Raw genomic sequence first — 21,031 nt, 5'->3', positions numbered from 1 at the left:
TTGTAGTTATTACAAATTACTTAATATGGCAAAAATAAACATTTCAAGGATACCAAAGTTCATCAGAGCTTAGACATCAACTTAACTTTATTACAACTAATAAAATATGACTACACAGGAAGAATTCTCAGGTAAAATATTATATAGTAACATGTAATTTTGATTTTTCAACCTTTGTAATATCCTGTAATTAAAATATGCACATTAAATATTTACAAATTAGTATTCCAACATTATTATAGTGTTACAACTATAAAATTAAAAACAAAATCATACTAAACAGATATTAAGTATATATACATATATATATATATATGATCATTGTTCTGTCTGTACTAAGGACTGCTTACTATTACTCATTGACTATTTAAATAAAAGAGCAGATTAGCTTGTAAAGCCCCAAATTATGATAATATAGAAGCATTTGTGACAAAAACAATAAATAATTTCATAGAATAAAAGTATTTCCAAAGTTGCATCTAGAATTGTTGTTCAAGTCCTTCTTTTTTCTGTGAAGAATCTATGAAATTATTTCTTGTTACTTATAGTAAGTTCTAATGATCCCATTTTCTACTTTTCAGTTGTGAATGTAAGTGAATTATGACTAAAGTAAGAAGTAGTGAAAAATAAATGAACACCAGTAATCTTCTAATTTCTATATTGGGAGAAACTGCATGCCAGAATCAAATCACCTGGGCCAACGCCTCACTGTGAAATAGATATTCCTTTACTGACATCAGAATAAGCCCTAGGAGCTAGGTGAAGTTGAGACATCTGTAATCTCAGATTCTGGGTGGAGAGATAGGAGATAAGAAAAGCTCAGGGAAAATAGTTTTAAAACAAAACTTACAAAATGGATGCTAATATGCTGAGAGGCAGAGCCCCTGATTATTATGCATGAGGCTTTATGTTATATCTCCAGACCACAAGAGGTACTTCAGCAACCCACTCTTCAGTTTTCTTCTTTTCCTTACTCTTTACCACATCAATGGATTTATAATACAAACAACATTTTACCTTTGTGTGACACTAAAGTAATACAGAGTAAAGAACTGGGCATTGCTTAGCTGCTGCAGCTCTGCTAGTTCTTAGTGCATTATATATAGGGAAGGCAACAAATCATGGAAAACAAAAACAAAAAGAGAAATACAGAGGTACATAGACATATAGTATGGACAGATAAACATAGAACCAGAGACAATGACTTTTTTATATTATATGCATGTAATGTAATGTTGATATACTGATTATTCTTGTTTACATGTGCAAAATATTGGTCAGATTTTATAGAGCAGTGCCAATAGACTTAATTAGCTAATATGAACAGTCTAAGGATTAGTTCTTTAGCTTAGCTTACAATTTTATCCATATAAAGACCATGAAAAAAATCTATTACTTGGCAATTACATAATGCTAATTTTATTTTTTTATATAAGTATCCTTATTTACTGGTAAAGTTTTTACCTGGATATCATTCATATTGAAATATTTATATACTAGCATTTAGAAATTTCTAACAAAACTTTTTTGAAGTCTAAAGGTGAGCATAAAGATAATTTTATATATTTTGTTAACCTATCGTTCAAAGATTTTGTTGTAAATTTACTTCAAGGTAAATAAGGGGTAGAATAAACAATGGCAGATTTATCAAATACCAGGTGCTATGTTACAAGTTATACACATATTATTCTATCCACTGATAAAAATAAGCCTGCAAGAATTTTAATCTCACAGATGAAAAATAGGCTTATTAAAAATTTAAGGTAGGCTATGCACCTTGAGGGAAGAAATAGAAATCTTTTGTTCATTACCAAAACCTTAACATCAAGCTGACTCACTCAGTTTTCTGGTTTTAAATAATATTAGTTAACTAGCTGGCTAAAAACAGGGTTACAAAGCTAGTTAGGTGGCAGAGTTGGAATTTTAACTCAGGTCTGTGAAACTTGAAAATCCAATCAATGTAGAAAAGCCAAGTGATCAGTACTTCCAGCTCAATTAAAGGACAGAGCTGAGAAGAGATTCTCTGATAAAGAATGACCTCGATCTGAATTAACTACTATTGGTAGCCTGATCAAAATTTAAGCTAGATCCTTTGCTTTTAATTCCTCCTTGAATCACTTAATTGCTGACTAAATACAATCAAGTACTTTCACACTCAGTAACTTTGTAAAAAATATTTATGAATAATAACTAGTAATAATAAAGGAATGTGATTGCTTTGAAGATTAATTTAACTAATTTATATACAATAGTGTATGGTCATAAAATCAATAGTTGTCATTATTATCTGTTGTGGAGGAAAGGGTAGCTATTCAAGTCACTTCAGCAAAGTTGATTCTTGATGGTCAGGAATGCAAATAAAGCTGGCCATCTATCTCAACAGTACACATGGGGATGCCTTCTGAGGATGTTTTGGAAAGAAAAGTACTTACTAAATGGATATCTGAGTTATCTGAGTTTCAAATTATGCAGTATTTCTTTAAGTCAGGATTGGCAGGAACTGTAAAACGTCCTAACCTGTTCTGTGTTGGCACTCGATCAAAGGAACATTTTTCTGTGTATGAGCAAGTTAGATTCCAAAAGTCTGCTTATAAAGCCCTTTACTGAAAAGTAGGCAAAAGCCAACTTGCATTTTCTCAATGTAAATGTTTAAAGTTTCATAGAAGGTAATAAGGCTATAGTTTCTTAATAGAAACTGTATTGTTTAAGCTGCTATAGATTAAGTCAAGATAATAAGAAGAGGTCCAAATAAAACAGAAAGGATTAGTTTGGTTGTTAGCCCCAAATATTTTAGAAGCAGGTCAATCTTTTATATGCCTTCTATTATATAAGATGTTTATTTTTTAAGTATTTCAATACTTCTCAGGAAAACCTTGGCATATTCCTTATGTGTAAGTGTTTAATACAGATTATAAGCCCCAAACTAAGACCTATGGCTTATGTATGGCTCAGCCATAGTTGGAAATAAATGAATACATAGAAGTATAAATTCTGGAAAATGAGACATTTCCCCTCTAAAATGATAATCCTGTCATTACTTCTGCTGTGTGTGTGTGTGTGTGTGTGTGTGTGTGTGTGTGTGTGTGTGTGTGTGTGTGTGTGTGTGTGTGTGTGTGTGTGTGTGTGTGTGTGTGTTCTGGTCCTAGAGCTTGAATTCAAGAAATGAGTGCTGTCTCCTGAGCTTGTTTTGATCAAGCCTCAAACCCTACCATCTGAGCCACACCTCTACATTTGGCATTTTGGTAGACTACTATAGATAACAGTCTGGAGATAACACAGACTTTCCAGGCCCAGTTGGCTTCTAACCGTGATTCTCAAATCTCTGACTCCTGACTTGCCAGGATTATAGGTATGAACTACCAGCACTCATCTATCCCTGCTATTTTTAAGTAATCTTCCTCTAACAATTATAAACTGACTTTTGAACATAAGTTTGCAAGTTTGTGTTTATGTACATACCAACATGAATATAGGTATATTATACAACTTTTTCTTAGTATCAATGCTCAATGAAAGAACAATCATGGCCAGCTAATAATGATTATTGTAATTTACTGAAGGGACAGATAGTAACATGAGGGAAATTAATATGTTTAAAGATTTATGCACTATGCTAGATTCCTTCCGTATACTACTTAGTGCTCAAAATAATTTTATGAGGGTAGATTTATTTTTCTCTTTTAATAAAAATATCCAATTTGAACCAGCTCAAGCTATATATAAGAAAAACATCTGTTTAAAATTACTCTTTTATGATATTATAAAGTGTTACGTGTGTCCGTGTATGTGAGTGCACTTGGACATATGACTCATTAAAATCGTTGACATATATAACTATTTAGCACACGGCAGTTATGTGAAGACTATCCTTTCATGTTTAAAATATCTTCTACACTAAAGAGTTGTTTTTCAGATAAACATATTAAAACTAGAGGAAAACTACAAAGGAGATGAGAGCTTATATTTTTATTTTAAAGTAATGTCATTATCATGTTTATACTGACAGCAGAATGAAATTCATGTTGAGCCTTAGAAGCATAGACCAGTTCCACTGGTGAACTGCTGCAGAGCTTGGCAGTTGAGTAGGAAGTAAAATTGAGCTAAAAAGTCCAAAAATTCATATGAGCTGATGGCTATGCTATCATATTCTCAACCCTCTTAAGCAATGACAAATATAGCTGTGTTACTTATCCATTACTACATCCCATAATATACCATCTTTTGTCTTAGTGAAAAATTAGTAATAAGAGAAAAAAGTAAATTGTAATAAAGAAGTATAAAGACTTAAATGTATCCATTTTTAGAGAATTCAGTGGAAATTGAGAACTATGCATTTGTAGAAATTCTAAAAGCACATCATTTTTAAATTGGCATGCTTATATTATAATACAAAGAAGTGTAAAGAAAGAAAACAAATACAAAATCTATTACTAGTATTTTAACATGTCTCTGCAAAATTGCCTTTCTCTAAAAACTGAAAGCATATATTTGCATTATCATTTTCTATTTGGGTTTCTCTTTTTGTCATTTTACTTGAGCTACATGGTATATAGCCAAAACAAGGTTCCTTTAAGGAGAGGTTACTGTATGTATTCTGTGTAATAAAAATTTCACAGTGTACAAAACACTCAAACCTTTAATTGATATAGGAAAGCAAATTTCCTTCCATTGTTTTTCAAATGTTTACGATAATTTCTTCAAAAGTCATTTTGAATTATAAAAAATATACAAGACAAAAATTCAAACTAAATAATATAACTAACAACTCAGATGATTTTCCATAAGTGTGACAAAGAAGTAGGAATTCTCAAAAAAAGAAGAAGAAGAAGCAAAACCACTAGATTAAGTGCACATTTCTATTACTAATTAATTCAACTGAAAAAGTTGTAATTCTTTGCAGCTTAAAATACAGGCTATAATATGTATATTAACATAAAGTAAACAAGGAAAACAAGAAAGGATCCAATACGAGTGAGTGAATATTAAACATTACACAAAAATAGAATGAAAGGACTTACCATGAACTAGTGGTGCTAAGAGCATCATGAAGATCAGTAGCTGTGATGGCCACATGTCTGTGCGCTGGGGTGTAAATTCCTCGACAATGAGTGTTTCAAATGTGAAACAAAATGGTTCTGGTTTCTCTTCTGCAGTCCAAGACCAATGACTTAAAAAAATAAAAAAGTCTCAAGAAGAGAAAGAAAAAGTCCTCAAAATAAACATCAATGTCCCAAATCTGAAACCTGTAAGGGGGAAACAAAGGAAAAGAAAAGGATGTTGGACTCATTAAATGAAGGTATTCTTATTTAAATTCCTTATAGATTTCCTTTACTTCCTGAGTAACACATGTTTTCTCCTCATTTTAATGGGCACAAAAACCATATGTAAAAAAGTAAGCAATCAAAAATGCAGTATTTATGCATATATTATCATAGCATTTATTACCCAAACCTGAAAGAAATGATTGTGTTTCCCATGGAGGGATTAGTGTAAAATACACTTATTTAGGTACATATGTATAAGGAGATGAGGGCTTGCTTAGTATAATAGGTAAGTTAAAATAATGGGTTATTATTATAACATCAAGCACACTATACATTATATTTAGTACAAATATTTTCCAGAAATAACTTTTAAGTAATTTTAGAATAGTACAATATTTTCTTTTCTCATAATTTCTTTTTAAAAAGTCAACAAAGGAGGGTACATGTGTGCATCGTAATTCCATTTCAAGCTCTAATACTCATTCAGAAATTATTCTACATATTAAGGACAACACTTTCTAAGCATTTTCATTTGAACCATGTTCACAGCATTGTGTTAGAAAAGATGTTATTCCTTATGATTAATTGTTTAAAAACTTAGTACTAAAATTCCAGATAATTTTGCTGGAAATAGTGTTTACTTTTTGCTATTCTAAACAGCTTATTTTAAATAACAAACATGTAAAACAAGCTGAATTGGAATGTCACTTAATAATAATTATCTCAATAAATGTCCACATATACACAAAGCAAAGGATAGTAACTTTGGGTAGATCACTGAGTATACTATTCTCCTAGAGCATAGAATATTAGTTATGTTGGATGTAATATTCACTGAACATGAGCAAAATGAATTTTAAGGAAGTTAGAAATTAACAAAACACACAAACACACAATAGGGATAATTTACAAGTCTGAAACCTACAAAAATGTTTTTCTTTGAACGTTTTCTTGTTTTTCATTAAAAATATGAGTATTTAGCTTTTGTAATGGTGTGTCCATGTCTATGCACTGCAATGAAATGGAACGGAGTGGAGTGGAGTAAAATGGAATGGAATGGGGTGGAGTGGAATGGAGTGGGATGGAGTAGTTGTGGAGTAGAGTGAAAGGGAATGAAGTGGAGTGGAGTTGAAAACAGTGGAGTGGAATACAATGAAGTGGAGCGGAATAGAATCGAGTGGAGTACAATACAGTGGAGTGCTATAAAGCATGGTGGAATAGAGTTGGATGCAATGTGATGAAATGAGAGGATGGATGGGTTAAACACTTCAACTTGGGTTCTCCTATAGCTCGTACTAGTTTTAAAAATGAACCTATTTCTCCTAGCAACTTATCTCTAAACACCAAAACCACTGCAAGGTTCAAAGATAGTTCATTTCAATATTTATAAGGTTAAAAGAACATCATATGACATAAGTATGTAATGCACATCCTCCATTCAGACAGAATAGGAGCAGTTTTGAAAGTAACACAGAGAAAAGTTCATCCAAGCTAGACACCTGTGGTGGCTCCTGCATGTAATCATAGCTAATCAGGAGGCTAATATCTGAGGTCTGTTGGAAGCCAGCCCCGGCATCCAAGTCCATGAGATACTTATCTCTAATTTAGTACTAAAACCCCTCCAAAAGTTGAGAGTGGATCTATAGGCTCAAATGGCAGAGTGGTAGCCGTGAGCAAAAATGCTCAGTGACAGTGCCCAGTATTCAAGCCCCAGCACCAATACAAAAAAAATTGAAAAAAAGTTAATTCAAATTGGTTGAGGCCCAATATATATTTTGTAACACATAATGACATGGATGAATTCATATAAACCATTGCAAAGTCAGTCAGTTAAGTATATAGGTAAAATATATACTCAGCCCTCCAAATGTGTAGTTGTATATTGCTCCTAAATCTTGAAATAGTATTTTCCTTGAGTTAAATTTATATACTTAGTCTTTTGTTTAAGAAGCTAGAGTTAATTTAATAGAGAAAGGCAGGACGGTATTAAATAAATCATCACATTAATAACCTAACTAGTATTTATATGGTACCGAACATGACAAAACACAAAAATAATATAGACTTTGCAATTTCAAAATATGATATTTCTGTCAGTGTCCCAAGCATGCATAACAATAATGAGTGAATATTAAGATATGTGTGATCAAACATTTTATTCTACATATTTAATAACACTTGTAAATCAAATAGTATTGTTACACATTTGCCAAAGGTCATTTGATAGACATATATTTTATGAAGCATTCAAGTCACATACAATGTGTAAGAAATATGATCTCAATCTATAGAATATATTTGCCTTAACAACAAAAAAAATCAAAAAGCCCCCACAAAACCTGATATGAGTGTACATCCTAAGTTTTGCATAATGTCCCTGTTTATCTGTTATAAAATATAAAGTAACAAAGATAATAGCTGTAAGAAGCAGCATGAATAGAGGACAAGCCATGAGCTCTGGATTAAGAAAAGGCCCGACTTGCATGCTCTGTGTTTGAGATGTCAATGCAATGACCACAGAAAGATGAACTAAACCCTAATGTTCATATCTGAATTTAATTCTGACCAAGTAGTTTAAAGCTTAAAGAAAAGTAACACACACACACACACACACACACACACACACACACACACACACATCTATAAAGATCACTGGCAAGGGCTGGAATTTAGTACAAAAAAGTTATGTTCCTTTAATGATGGGATTTATATTCAGAAGTAGGGTTATAAGTGGCAATAGTTATTATTGTTACTGATATCATTTTGCCAAGGGAGAAGGAAACATAAATCAGAATGGAAATTAAAGGAAAAAAAGAAAAACAGGATGAATCCAGAAGACACAGTAAAGGAGAGAGGTCAGGAATAAAGCAAACTTTGGGTTAGAACACTGTCTTCTTCATTCTTCCCTTGGGTCCTGCCCTCATCAGTTTTAAAGATAGCATAGCAAGATGAGTGAATATGAATATTACAATGACTTTTTATTTACATTCAATGAATGCCAAGCATAATCTTGATTTTAAGATTATTTAAATCATGTTTTGTGCAATGATATAATTATCTACTACATATCTACAACACAAAACCCTAGAAATTTTCTTTAAAAGACAATAGAGATTATTTTGCATGCCTCTCAAAATGAAGAAATATATATTCAAAATATAAAAAAGGAAGTATTAGCTGTCACTCTATCAGAGTTAAGTACAAATTGCAAGTTGGTAAATGATAAAACAAATTAACTTTAAATGTTCTTAATATTTATTGGAATTTTACTATCTATGGGGCATAGATAATTGGGCTGTTCTACAAAGAGTTTTACTTGGGGCAATTCTGTAATTTTCTTGGTATTTTATGATTATCAACAGTGATATGTGAGTCATAGAGAAACTTAGACCCAACAAAATCATATTTTTCTCTAGTGAAATAATAAATAATGGCATTACCAATGCAAGTGATACTACTAGTAAAATGGGCCAAAATTTCCATTCCTAGATATGATGAATTTTAACTGTCAATTTAGATAAGAAGAATCATATCTAACTACTGAATGGATTTGGGCAATGAAACTAAGACAAACATTTCATTCCTTAACATTATTTCTCTGAAAACAATGTCAGGTCTTAACTGAATTAATAAGAAAGCTAGAATAAAGGAAGTAGAGAATTAGGTAATAATGCCAAATTCATTCTATTACATGTAGCAGACAAGGAAATCAAAAGTCTGCTTACACTATCCTTGTAGACTTTCCAAACGAAAAAGCACATGTGTAGGTGTGTATGGAAAGGTGTGTTTCATGAGCTGTATTACTATAGCTTGGTTTCTCTGTGGCTTATAAACCATGTGAGATCATTTTTTTCTTTTTCTTTTCTTTCTTTCTTGTTGTTATTTTTTTCTTTTAAAATTCTGTCGTAGGGCTTGAAGTCTGGGTCTGGGCATGGTCCCAGAGATTTGCTCAAGGCTAGTGCTCTACCACTTTCAGTTTCCTGGTGATTAGCTGCAGATAATAGAAAGCCCACGGATTGGGAGATCTTCACTAGCGGTACAACGGACAAGAGTCTCATATTTAAAATATACCTTGAAATCAAAAAATTAAATCCTTCAACAACAAATCTTCAAAGAAGGGATGGGAAGGGGAAACAAAGGAGGAGATTACAATGCTTGATAAGAAATGTACTCATTATCTTGCCCATGTAATTGTAACCCCTCTGTACAGTATTTTCACAATTAAAAAAAAAAAGTCTCATAAGCTTTTTTGCCTGGCTGGTTTGGATCCTCAGTTCTCAGATCTCAGACTCCTGAGTAGTTAGGATTACAGGAATGAGAGATCAGCACCTGTAGCACCTGTCATTTTCATAGAAGCAATTCACATTTAAATACGTGGAATTTGTGATTTAAATTTAGCTTATCTTTTCAAAAGGAGTTTCAAAAGCACTAAAACAACATTAATCTAAAATAGTGAGGTTTCTTTTTCTTTGTTTTTTCTTTTTTTGAAGTATAACAAGCCTGAAGACGATCTCTTTACCTAAAAATATTTATGGTATATATTTGAAATATTCTGTTCTGGAGATTATGAAGTGAGCATTCTGTGATTCACGAAATATAACAATATAGACTTCTTATATTCCATTCATGATTGTGAAAGTGTAGGCAGCAGCCAGGCAGGACAGAAAATACATGTTTTGATATTACCACACATTAGTAGGGTGCACCTGGATAGGTCTCAAATTATACACATTTTTAATGGCCTATTATGAAGTATCAGTGCCTAAAATCCCTAAAGGGATTTAAGGACCATTACTGCCAAGGGAGAGGATCTCAGGTTGTGGTTTATGATGCAATATTTCTGCTCTAACTTGAGCCTGACTGGAAACTCATTTAAATATGTATTGATGGTGAAGAAAATCAGGTTCACCAAGACATAGTTTGAAAATGGGTGCATCAATATATTTTAATATTAATTGATAATTAGCAATTGTAGGTGGTTAATAAATTATGAAATGGGTCTATTTTTGAAAAGGAGCTTTTAAAATAACTAGCTGAATTTCAAACTATGTTTCTCAAGGGAAAGAAAATAACAACAAGGTAAATTTAAGTACTTAAGATATTATAAATACTGAGCTTTTGTAGGTTCTTCCCCTATGGTATAACCCCTGTTTTCACTATAGTTGATTTTGGTGCCCTGCATCTTGTATATACATTTTTTCTAATTTGGGAAAGGGAAGGGAAATAACAAAATGCTGAAATAAGGATACAGGTTGACCCACTGTAACAATGAGATGTACAAGACACTATGTTGAAAACGAATTTTACAGTTTGGGCGGTGGGGTAGGGAAGAGATAGGTAGGTGGGGAGGGAAGGTATAGTAGAGGAAAAACAAAGGAGAGGATAACAATGCTTGATAGGAAATGTACTCATAGGGCTGGGAAGGTGGCTCAGTGGTAGAGCGCTTCCCTTGCATGCATGAGGCCCTGGGTTCCATTCCTCAGTACCACATAAGCAGAAAAAAAGAAAAAAGAAAAAAAAAGCCATAATGTACTCATTACCTTACTCATGTAACCGTAACCGTACTAGTGCGCAGAGTGAAATTCCTGTTATGCTGTTAAAAATATTTCATCTTTATTTATTTTATTTATTTGTCAGTTTGGGAACTTGAACTCAGAGCCTGTGCACTGTCCCAAAGCACTTTAGCTCAAGGCTAGCAATCTACTACTATGACTCAAAGTGCCACTTCTAGTTTTTGAGTGGTAAATTGAAGATTAAAGTATCAGGGGGACTTTTTTTTCTAAGCTGGCTTTGATCCTCAGATTTCAGCATCCTGAATAGCTAGGATTACAAGTGTGAGCCACCAGTGTCCAGCTCTCTTCATCTATTAGTGTTATTAGGATTTAAAATTTCTAAAGGGGAGGGGCATAGAAATATGTCAGAATAAAACCATATGATTTTTCCCCCTATTAGTCAGGATAGAAGTTGACCTAGAGCAACACTTAACCCAACTATACAGCATTACAATGCACCAATAAGTTAACAAAAGGTTGTAGGGAAATAAGTAACCAAAAGGAAAGAAAAAAGAAACTATGCAGAAATTTCCAAGTTTTAGGAACAGAGTGGAAAAGACCCCACCCTATTGTCTTGGATTATATGCTTAAATATATGAGAAGTATGTATTTAAAAAAGAAAGTATGTCAGGTCATGTCGAGATTCCTGTAATTAATGTTATATAACATATATATGTATATATAATCATTATACTTAGTAAATAAGTTACTTGGCTACTAGCTTATGTATTTACATATATGCAATATATATTTTACATGAATATAATTACAGCCATACAATAGCGTAAAGCTATTTACTATACTAGTGTTTCACATTTTCATCCAATTAAAATTCTAAATCTGTTATACTAGCTGAACAAAACAGAAGAATATCTGTGAATTCAGTCCATTGTGATAATTATTTAATTGTCATGTATATATTAATTATATTTTAATAGCTACATTAGTGAAATCTCAAATCAGTTGGTAACAAACATTTGTCACTAACAAATATACACTGAAAGATTCCTCAACAATCTTTATGTAAATAATCCTGCAAGTTTTCTGATATAAAAATACATAAATCACTCAAATATTTTAACATTAAGATGGTAAATAAAACCTGAGCAAGATTTTGGTTAATGAAAGAAATGCAATTAACTAAAAAAAACAACCCCCCCAAACAAAACAAAAAACCTAATTAAGAAACATGGAAGTTGCTGGGCAACTAGCTCCTCAGGAGGCTGAGATCTGAGGATCACTGTTCAAAGCCAGCCCAGGCAGGAAAGTCTGTGAGACTCTTATCTCCAATTAACCACCAGTAAAACAGAAGTGGCGCTGTGGCTCAAGAGGTAAAGTGCTAGCCTTGAAATGAAGAGCTGAAAGACAGCTCCTAGGCCCACGACCCACCAAAAAAAAGAAAGAAAGAAAGAAAGAAACATGAAAGTGTATAAAGAGCTAAACAAAGACACAGATTCATCTCCTCACCTAGAAACAAGTATTTTGATTATCCATCTATTCTATACAGAATACACAAAGCTGGAAATGTCAATATGTTCTTCTCATTAATTTGTGGTCCTCTGTAAGAAGACTATTTTATTGCCTATTAGCTTACCAGATATAATTTATTGTTGGCCTCCAGTTGCATTTGATTTAATTTAGGTCAAGTGATAACACATTCTGAATGGTCTGTGCAACTAAAATGAAGAAACATAAAAGAAGCCGCTTAAAGTAACTTGTGTTGAAACTATTTTTAAAGACAAAGCCAGCAAGAAATTCTCTCCTAAAATTTCATTTTAATTATTAAGACAATTCCTAAATTAAGTTACTGTCTTCTTTTAGTTGAAAGATATCATTGGTTTTCTCCCCTCTTCTCTCTCATGAGAATTATCTTTGAGTTATTGAGTTTAAAAATATACGTTGACGTTTCAGTAAATAAATCATCTCTCTGTTCAGTTTTGTGAGCAATTTGGTTGTTGACGAACACAATGCAGGAATCCTTTACTTCAAAATTGAGCCTCTTGATAAATTGCACAGAAAGATAGACAGTGTCCAGCTAGAAATAGAAAGAAGGAGTGTGAAAGAAAATTCTGCATATACAATTCAATCTCCAAATCATTATGAACATGATAATTAGGTCCTGACAGGCAAGTATTTAAATATTCTCCTAACTGATTTCTGAGTGATGGCAGTTAAAGAAATAGATAATTTCCTACTGTGGAAAAATTTGAAACATTGTTAGGTTAAAATATTGTTTAAGTCAGTAATTATAGTACCAATTTTTTGAGAGTTGACAATTTCATGAATTAGAGTAATCAGAACTCTTCTGGTAATCAATTTTTAGACCAAACAGTTATCTCTGTTTCTGGGTTTGCTTTTATTATGATTCCTGAATTACTAAGCAAGGGATATCATTTCTGAAAGCAACACAAACATCAGTTCCTCCTTCCATTTTAAATATTGATTAAATTTTCAGTGATATTTTACAGTAAGATGTTTGCTGAGATCTTAGGACAATTGCATTCAAAAAATATTCTTGCTTTTATTTAAAGAAAACAAACAGGCACAAATTTTACAAGAAAAACGAATGTTATACAAAAAGACCAATAGACTAAATATTTTTTAAAATAAAAGAAAATTATATTTTTCTGTGAAAGAGATTAGCAAACTAAATAGTCACATTTAAAATAGGATACTTTTCCCCAGCCTCACATACGTTTACACTATTATAAAAAAGGGGTATTCTAATTTGATAAAACACTGAAAGTATACTTTGCAATCATCCACAGAGTCTCATTTTCATTTGAATGCTCAATCTCTTCTTAACATAAATGTTCCAATAGATCGATTTCATTTAATGGCTCTGAACATTTATCATGAAAATTCTTTCATCTCAACAAATGGTAGCATTTCAATCACAATAAAGACATGTAAGATTGTGATGGATTTTGCTTGCCTTATTGAGTTGGATAATTCTGATTTCTATTTCCATCTAGTCCCCTCATGACACATTTGAGGTTGCAGAGAAGCAAACCATAAATTTCTTTATATACTATTCACAGAAGACCAGCTTTCATTGCCTTTCTAATTTCTACTTTATTCAATTTACTCTTCTATATGTCTATTACATGGTAAAAACGAAACAAAACAAAAACAAAAAAACAACTTTTGCAGCTAAGTAACTTTAGACAGAACCAAGGGATATGCATAAAATGCTTCTCCTAATTCTTATCCTTGAGATTAATTAGGCCCAAATTGTAATCATTGAGTTATTGATAACTACACAATTTCAGACTACAGTTGCCTGAAATAAATGAATGTTCATGATTACAGCCAATCGATTACTGGAGATACGTTAGATATAATTTAATAACTTTAGATAAATAATATGTATCAATATAAATTATTCAGCAAATAATTCAGGGTCCTTTATCCTATTTCACTTTGATTACAAATGAAGAATTCTAGTATTGCCTGTAGACATAGCTACTAGGGAGGCAGAGATAGGAAGACTGCATTTTGAGGCCATTCAAAGGATTAAAAATGACATACTATTTGAAAAATAACTAAGGTCCAAAGTTTAGGAGGCATGGTTCAAATAGTAGGGCTAGCACCACAAGTGCTTGTGCAAGTTCTTGTTCCTGAGTTCAAAAACTCCATACTGACTCTACTGAGTTTCTCTATTGATGCATGACAATGAAAATATTTTAATATATCTGCTGGCTAATTGTATTTTTCTATTGAGAACTATTCATGGAGAATCTTGTTCATTTTTTAAATCAATTTTATTTTGCTTGGATTTTCTCTATTAAATTCAATAAGATCTTTATGTAATTTGGATATAAGTGAATAGATGAAGAAAAGTTAGTACATATAAACAAAGCAACCTCATTCTGATGAAGGAGTAAAGCATTTTTCTAGTAAGGATGAAGCTTTGAGCTCAATCCAGTTATTGTCAATAAAGAAAAAAAAAGATTTAAAGCCAAAGTTTCACATGTATATAAACAAAACATGTACAAAATTTCTTTCCATAGAAGGGGTATATTATTGCAAATCAACAATTAAAGGAGAATTTACTGAAAATGAAGTACTATAGAATTGTAAAATATCCTCACATTTCAGATGAAGAACTATATATACTTATGATCCGCTTTATCTAAAATAGTGAAACATCCTCATACTTTCCCCCCAAAACTTATAGAGAATGTTATAATAAAAAGCATACAGCACTAACCAAAGAAAAATGTGACTGGAAAAGTGAGGATGGGTATTCCCGGAAGTTAAACAGTTAAGCTAATGAAGACATTTCCTTGAAATATAAGGAGCATTAAAAAATACATTTCAGAGATCATTAATGCAAAAGCACCCATTAGCTACTCTCAGACATGACCCCTCTCTGTTTCCATTTTCCTTGTTGCTTCATTCACAGTACCCAGCCAAGAAAGCAAGCGCTCACTGAAATAACTGCCAGAGTCTTGACATAATGAGAGATATATTTTGCACAAACAATATTCGATGTGAGATTGTGAATGTTAAGGTCAGAAAATTCAAAATGATCGAGAAAGAAGTGTCACATGGAACTTTCTAGCATAACAGTTCATCCTCAGATAGACACCCATTAAAATTACTCTGACATTCATCAACTTTTATTGGTTACGGGAGATTCTGTTCCAAATGAAAGTGATTATTCTTTTATGTTCTAGTCTTCATCCAAATTTATAAGGAAATAAAAATGAAACATGTGACGAGATTATTTTATGGAGAAATTAACTAAAAGAGTTGAATGTGTTTAAAAAGTACCAAGTCCATATTTAGGTAATTATGATAGGTGAGAAGTAAGAAGAATTCTTACTATCTTCTACTTCAAGCCACTTAAAAGAAAAGAAATGTAATTATTTAAACGTTAATTAACTAGTGTTCTATGAGTTCTCGAAAAGAAATATATGTATATACAGTATGCCAAAATAATTATTTTTAAAATAAATAACAAAACCTATCATAACATTAAATCCAGACATTCTAACACCAAACCATAAACACACTGTAAAATACAATTTTAATTTTGGAAAGGCTCTTCAATCCCTTTAGGAACATGAGGAGGAGATAATCTTATATACTACTCAAAACTCTGGGCTCATCCCAGTGTATACATTTCTACTATTAAGCTACATTACATGTCTTAGAGAAACTAAAGAAAATATAAGATTAGGAAGTATACAAAATTAGAAAGTAACTTCTGCTCATAATGAGCTGAAGGTATACAGTTCAAATTCTTGATTCCCTAATAACTTTGTCCTAAGTGTTTTGATTGTTATTTAAGTGTTTTGTAGCATATTAAAATATTTTTTAAAAGAGTGATGTGCTGTTATTTATATACTTTTGTGTATGTGTTGGTGGTTAGTATTAATATGTTACATAAACTAACAAAATCTTTGAAAAGTTCTACTACAGTTTAGTAATAATGAAATAATAATAATGGAAATCACCACCACAGCCAAGCCTGACACACTGTTAGAAAGACAACTGAACAGTTAATATTCTACCTTTAAAAAGAAAAAAATAAAGAGGGAAAGGGAATAAAAAATGCTGAATCAAGGATCCAGGTTGACCCATTGTTAACAATGAGATGTAGAAGACCTTATATTGAAAACAAACTTTACAACTTGGTGGGGCAGGGAGGAGGGAGGTGAAGAGGGAAGGGATGGTAGGGGAAAAACAAAGGAGGGGGTAACAATGCTCAATAGGAAATGAACTCATGACCTTACTCATGTAACTGTAACCCCTCTGTACAGTATCTTTAAAATAAAAAAAGAAAGAAATCTTGTATGTTGAATGGTAATCTCTTTGTGCAATTACTTAAAGACATATAAACATGATTTTTAGCTGGATGCTGGTGGTTCATGCAATCCTAACTACTCAGGAAGCTGAGATCTGAGGATAGTGGTTCAAAGCTAGCCAGGGAAGAAAGTCTGTGAGACTCTTACCTCCAATTAAACACCAGAAAGCTGAATGTGGAACTATGGCTCAAATGTTAGAGAACTAGCCTTGAGCAAAAGAATTCAAGGACAGTGCCCCCATGTCGAGTTCAAGTCCCAGGACTGATCATCAAACAATTTTTTAAAAGGGAAATTTCATTGATTTCATCTGGTGCAGTTGAATTTTGAATGTGTATAGTTTGCATGGACACCTAAACTATGGCTGAACTCATGTTGAGATATAATGAACCAATTTGAACCGAAAATCAGTGGTTATATGGATTCTTAAAAATTATGAATAAGATAAATTCCTAAAGGATACTTCACACAATATATATTTTATTTATGTAAGAACATCTCTTTAGTGTTTTTCTGCTCACTAAAATTGAGGACTTTTCAGGGAGGGAGGGAATTTGGAAGGGAAGGAAGGAAGGAAAGAAGGAAAGAAGGAAGGAAGGAAGGAAAGAAGGAAGGAAGAGGAGGGAGGGATACAGGAAGAGAGAGAGGTAGAAGTAGCACTTAGAGCACTTTGGCTATTGTGCAAGAGAAAATCTGACTAAGAATACATTGACAGGGGCTGGGAAGGTGGCTCAGTGGTAGAGTACTTGCCTCGCATGCATGAGGCCATGGGTTTGATTCCTCAGCACCACATAAGCAGAAAAGGTTGGAAGTGGCGCTGTGGTTCAAGTGGTAGAGCGCTAGCCTTGAGCTGAAGAGCTTAGGGACAGCGTCCAGACCCAGAGTTCAGGCCCCACGACCAGCAAAAAAAAAAAAAAAAAAAAGAATACATTGACAACTTTAAGAAGTCATGTGACCTAAACTGAACATATCCCAAAAAATGCCCTTGAGACAAGACAGACTATAATATTGCTCACCTACCCGTATTTGTTGAGAAGCTGATTTATCATTTTTGATTAAAGCCTACATTCTTTACTAAAATGCACAAGAACAAGGCCTTTGTGACCTTAAATGCCATCATTTTTTTTTTATCAGCACATGATCTATAGACCTACTACACAATGAATAAGGCAATGTCTACCGGTTTCAATACTAACTGCACATGGTCATTAAATATACCAAGGAAAGAGAATTTAGATGTATCATTTATCACTGAATTAATATTTTGAATTGAGTTTTATATCCCTGAAATAATTTCCAAGATGTCTAAGAAATCTGTATAATTTCATCAGTTAATACAATATCTTGGCAGGCATTTTGACAAAACATAGAAAAAGTAATGTATATTTTGTGAATATTAAACAAGACCTATGCTTGCTAGTCATTATTCATCATTTCTTTGAAAAAATCAAAGTGGCTTTGCTAACAACTTCCCAAATCCACCTCTAAAATGTAACTCTATAGAAAATACCTTGCTTGCTATTAGCACTTTTTTCTTTTATACTTCAAGAAAGATGAAGTGCCATTAGGACTGATGGGAAAGAAATCATAAATCTCTGTCAGACTTTCCGAGATGAGCTCTGGATTCAACCAGAATGAAATATTTCCCTTCTGCCTGGCTGAGCTAACAGAGTAGTTTTGCCTTTTATCCTGACTTGTACCATCATCATGTTCCAATAAGATATGCTTGAAACTGAGTGTTTTAAATAAATATTAGTTCTTTATAAAAAAAAATTAAAGAACCATGAGGCATGGGTTGTACACTAAAGTATTATAAATATAAGAAAAAACTCAAAGATGGCCAAAGAATAAGTAGAAAATTTCCAGTTAGAAAAACTCTACAGGATGTTCAATGAGCACTCAGTAGAAAACATTCACTTCACATTTCACCTTCATGTTCTATGTCTTGCTAAATAAGCTCAAAATAGTATAACAGATTATTATGAAATGTACACATTACTTAGTGAGAGATTAATCACCTTAAGTTGATAATGTAACTCTGGGATTGGAAAGTTGTGATTTAAGGAGAGTAGGATGATAATTTATATTCATTTAACCAATAACTTTAAAAGTCTTGTGAGAGAAAATGATTTATCTTTGGAAGACATACAATACAGTATATTTAGAAAAAATAGATGAAATACAGTAGTACTCAAATGTATTTGTGCTTTGGATAGTAGTGATAGTAGACAACTACTAATCCTTTGTGCTAAGCTTTGAGAGACATTGTAGGCCTCCTTTTTTTGGGGGGGGCGGTCGTGGGGCCTGAACTCTGGGCCTGGTCGCTGTCCCTTAGCTCTTCAGCTCAAGGCTAATGCTCTACCACTTGAGCCACAGCACCACTTTCAGCGTTTTTCTTTTTGCTTATGTGGTGCTGAGGAATCAAACCCAGGGCCTCATGAATGCAAGGCAAGCAATCTACCACTGAGCCACCTTCCCAGCCCCTGGCCTTTTCTTAATGAAATCTACCATGATTCTGATGAAGTTAACCTATTTTTTAAAGGGGAAAATATACAATGAACAAAAACATATAATGAATATTTCACACTTTTCCTGCTGCCCAATTGTAGTATTGTGTGTTGTTCATTGTTATATAAAATATTACATGTTCTCTTTAAAAAAATGACTAAACTTGACAGGTGTGCCAACAATCCTAGTTACCCAGGAGGTAGAAGGCAGGAAATATAGGACATATCATTTCAATTAAAAGAGAATGATGTGGCCATATTCACCGACAATCCAGCAAAGCTGAAAGCATACAAAAATCATGGTCCAAGTTGGCAGTCCTGAGCATTAAACAAAAAGCAATACCTTATTCAAAAATAAACAAATAAATGAATGTGCAGGAGGCTGAGATAACTGAGATCACTGTTTGAAGCCAACCAAGAAAAAAAAGTCCATGAGACTAATTAACCACCAAAAAGTTAGAAATAGAGTTGCGACTCAAGTGGTATGACACTAACCTTGAGCAAAAAAGCTCAGAAAGCGCTCAGGCCCTGAGTTCAAGCCCCAGGAGTGTCTCACACACACACACACACACACACACACACACACACACACACACGCACACACACACACACACACACACACACACACACACACGAAATAAGGAAAGGAAAGCAATGAAAAGAAAAACGTGAACGAAAAGGATGGAGTCTGGGAGTATGGGATAAGTGGTTTAGATTGCCTTGTCTTACAAGCATGGGGCCTTGACTTCAATCCCAGTATTGCCAGAACAAAAAATAAAAACTTAATCTTTCAGACGAGGATGCTATTATATAGTCCTATAAACCAATAGTACTTTATACTGTACTGCCATACAATCAACAGAATATAAATAATCCCAGTGTCCTAAAAGTGGTACTTAACACAACACTCTGGAAGAATTTGCTGCTGTGAGTGTTTAACTTCTGGAACGTTGTATGGTCAGGAGAAAACATGAAGCCTCAGGTTGGAACTCAACATTCCTATCTTTTTCCTGTTTAGAAGTTACTCAGATAAGAAGATACTTACGTATTAATGTCAAGACTGCTTTCTGACTATTTCAGAGGAATTTTGGTCATGTTTTTACATTTACATTTTACACTAAAATATAGTCTTATAAAGGCTGTTGTATGTGCCACACAAGCAGTAGCTCCAATGCCTGCCATCTTTATTTCCATCACAAAACAGCCCTCACTTCTGTAACAGGCATGGGCATTTTCCTGACATTTCCTCAAAGTGACTCCACACAATTATATCACAGAGCCTAGAATGCTTTATCACTGTGATTTGTGCACATGTGTATAACCCTTCCTAGGTACTAAGACCGCATGGACAAGTTAATGTTTTATTCATCTTTATGTCAGCCAGAGACAGAGCTTGGAATGTATTAGATGGTCAATAGATGTCTACTTCACTAAATTGCAGTAAAACACACCAATGGTTCAGGATCTGGGTCTCAGAGAAAGAAGAGTTAGCTTATACAAAGGAAAAATAAGCTGAAAAAAACTTTAATGGATAAAGAAGATAATAATCAGAGCTCATATTTACAAAGCGTTTAGTGTGTGTCTCTCCTGATGTAACTGCTTTATATGGTTGAATTTCTAGATTTCTCTTTTCCTCCTCATTTATTTATTATTGACTGAAGTTGTACTTATTATGAGTCACAAAACCTTTAAGAAATTTGATCAAACACAATTCATCAAGTTAAGAAGTGTTGATTCCATGATGTTCTGCACACAGTCTCAATCAAGGACATTACCCTAAATACTTACCCATTGACTTCAATTCCAGAAGGTTAAACACTCTTTTCTTAAATAGACAGACCCTGCCTAGGTTTAATTTGCCATAGTCACTGTGCAAGGTACTCAGGGCACAAGTT

The 21,031-nt window shown here is 33.1% G+C and overlaps 1 protein-coding gene across 1 annotated transcript in view; it reads right to left on the bottom strand.

Annotated features, from left to right (window-relative positions):
- Adgrl3 (adhesion G protein-coupled receptor L3) overlaps nucleotides 1-21,031 on the bottom strand; it is a 703,150-nt gene that overhangs the window by 448,773 nt on the left and 233,346 nt on the right. Inside the window, exon 3 of the mRNA XM_042678231.1 lies at nucleotides 5,019-5,243. Coding sequence (XP_042534165.1) covers nucleotides 5,019-5,073 — 55 coding nt within the window. The 5' untranslated portion in view covers nucleotides 5,074-5,243. The remainder of the gene's footprint in view (nucleotides 1-5,018; nucleotides 5,244-21,031) is intronic.

Source organism: Dipodomys spectabilis, unplaced genomic scaffold, assembly GCF_019054845.1.
Source record: "Dipodomys spectabilis isolate Male_0828 unplaced genomic scaffold, ASM1905484v1 ptg000043l, whole genome shotgun sequence".
Taxonomy (NCBI): Eukaryota; Metazoa; Chordata; class Mammalia; order Rodentia; family Heteromyidae; genus Dipodomys; species Dipodomys spectabilis.
The sequence above is the reverse complement of the archived record's forward strand: the minus strand, read 5'-3'. Positions and strand labels throughout refer to the sequence as shown.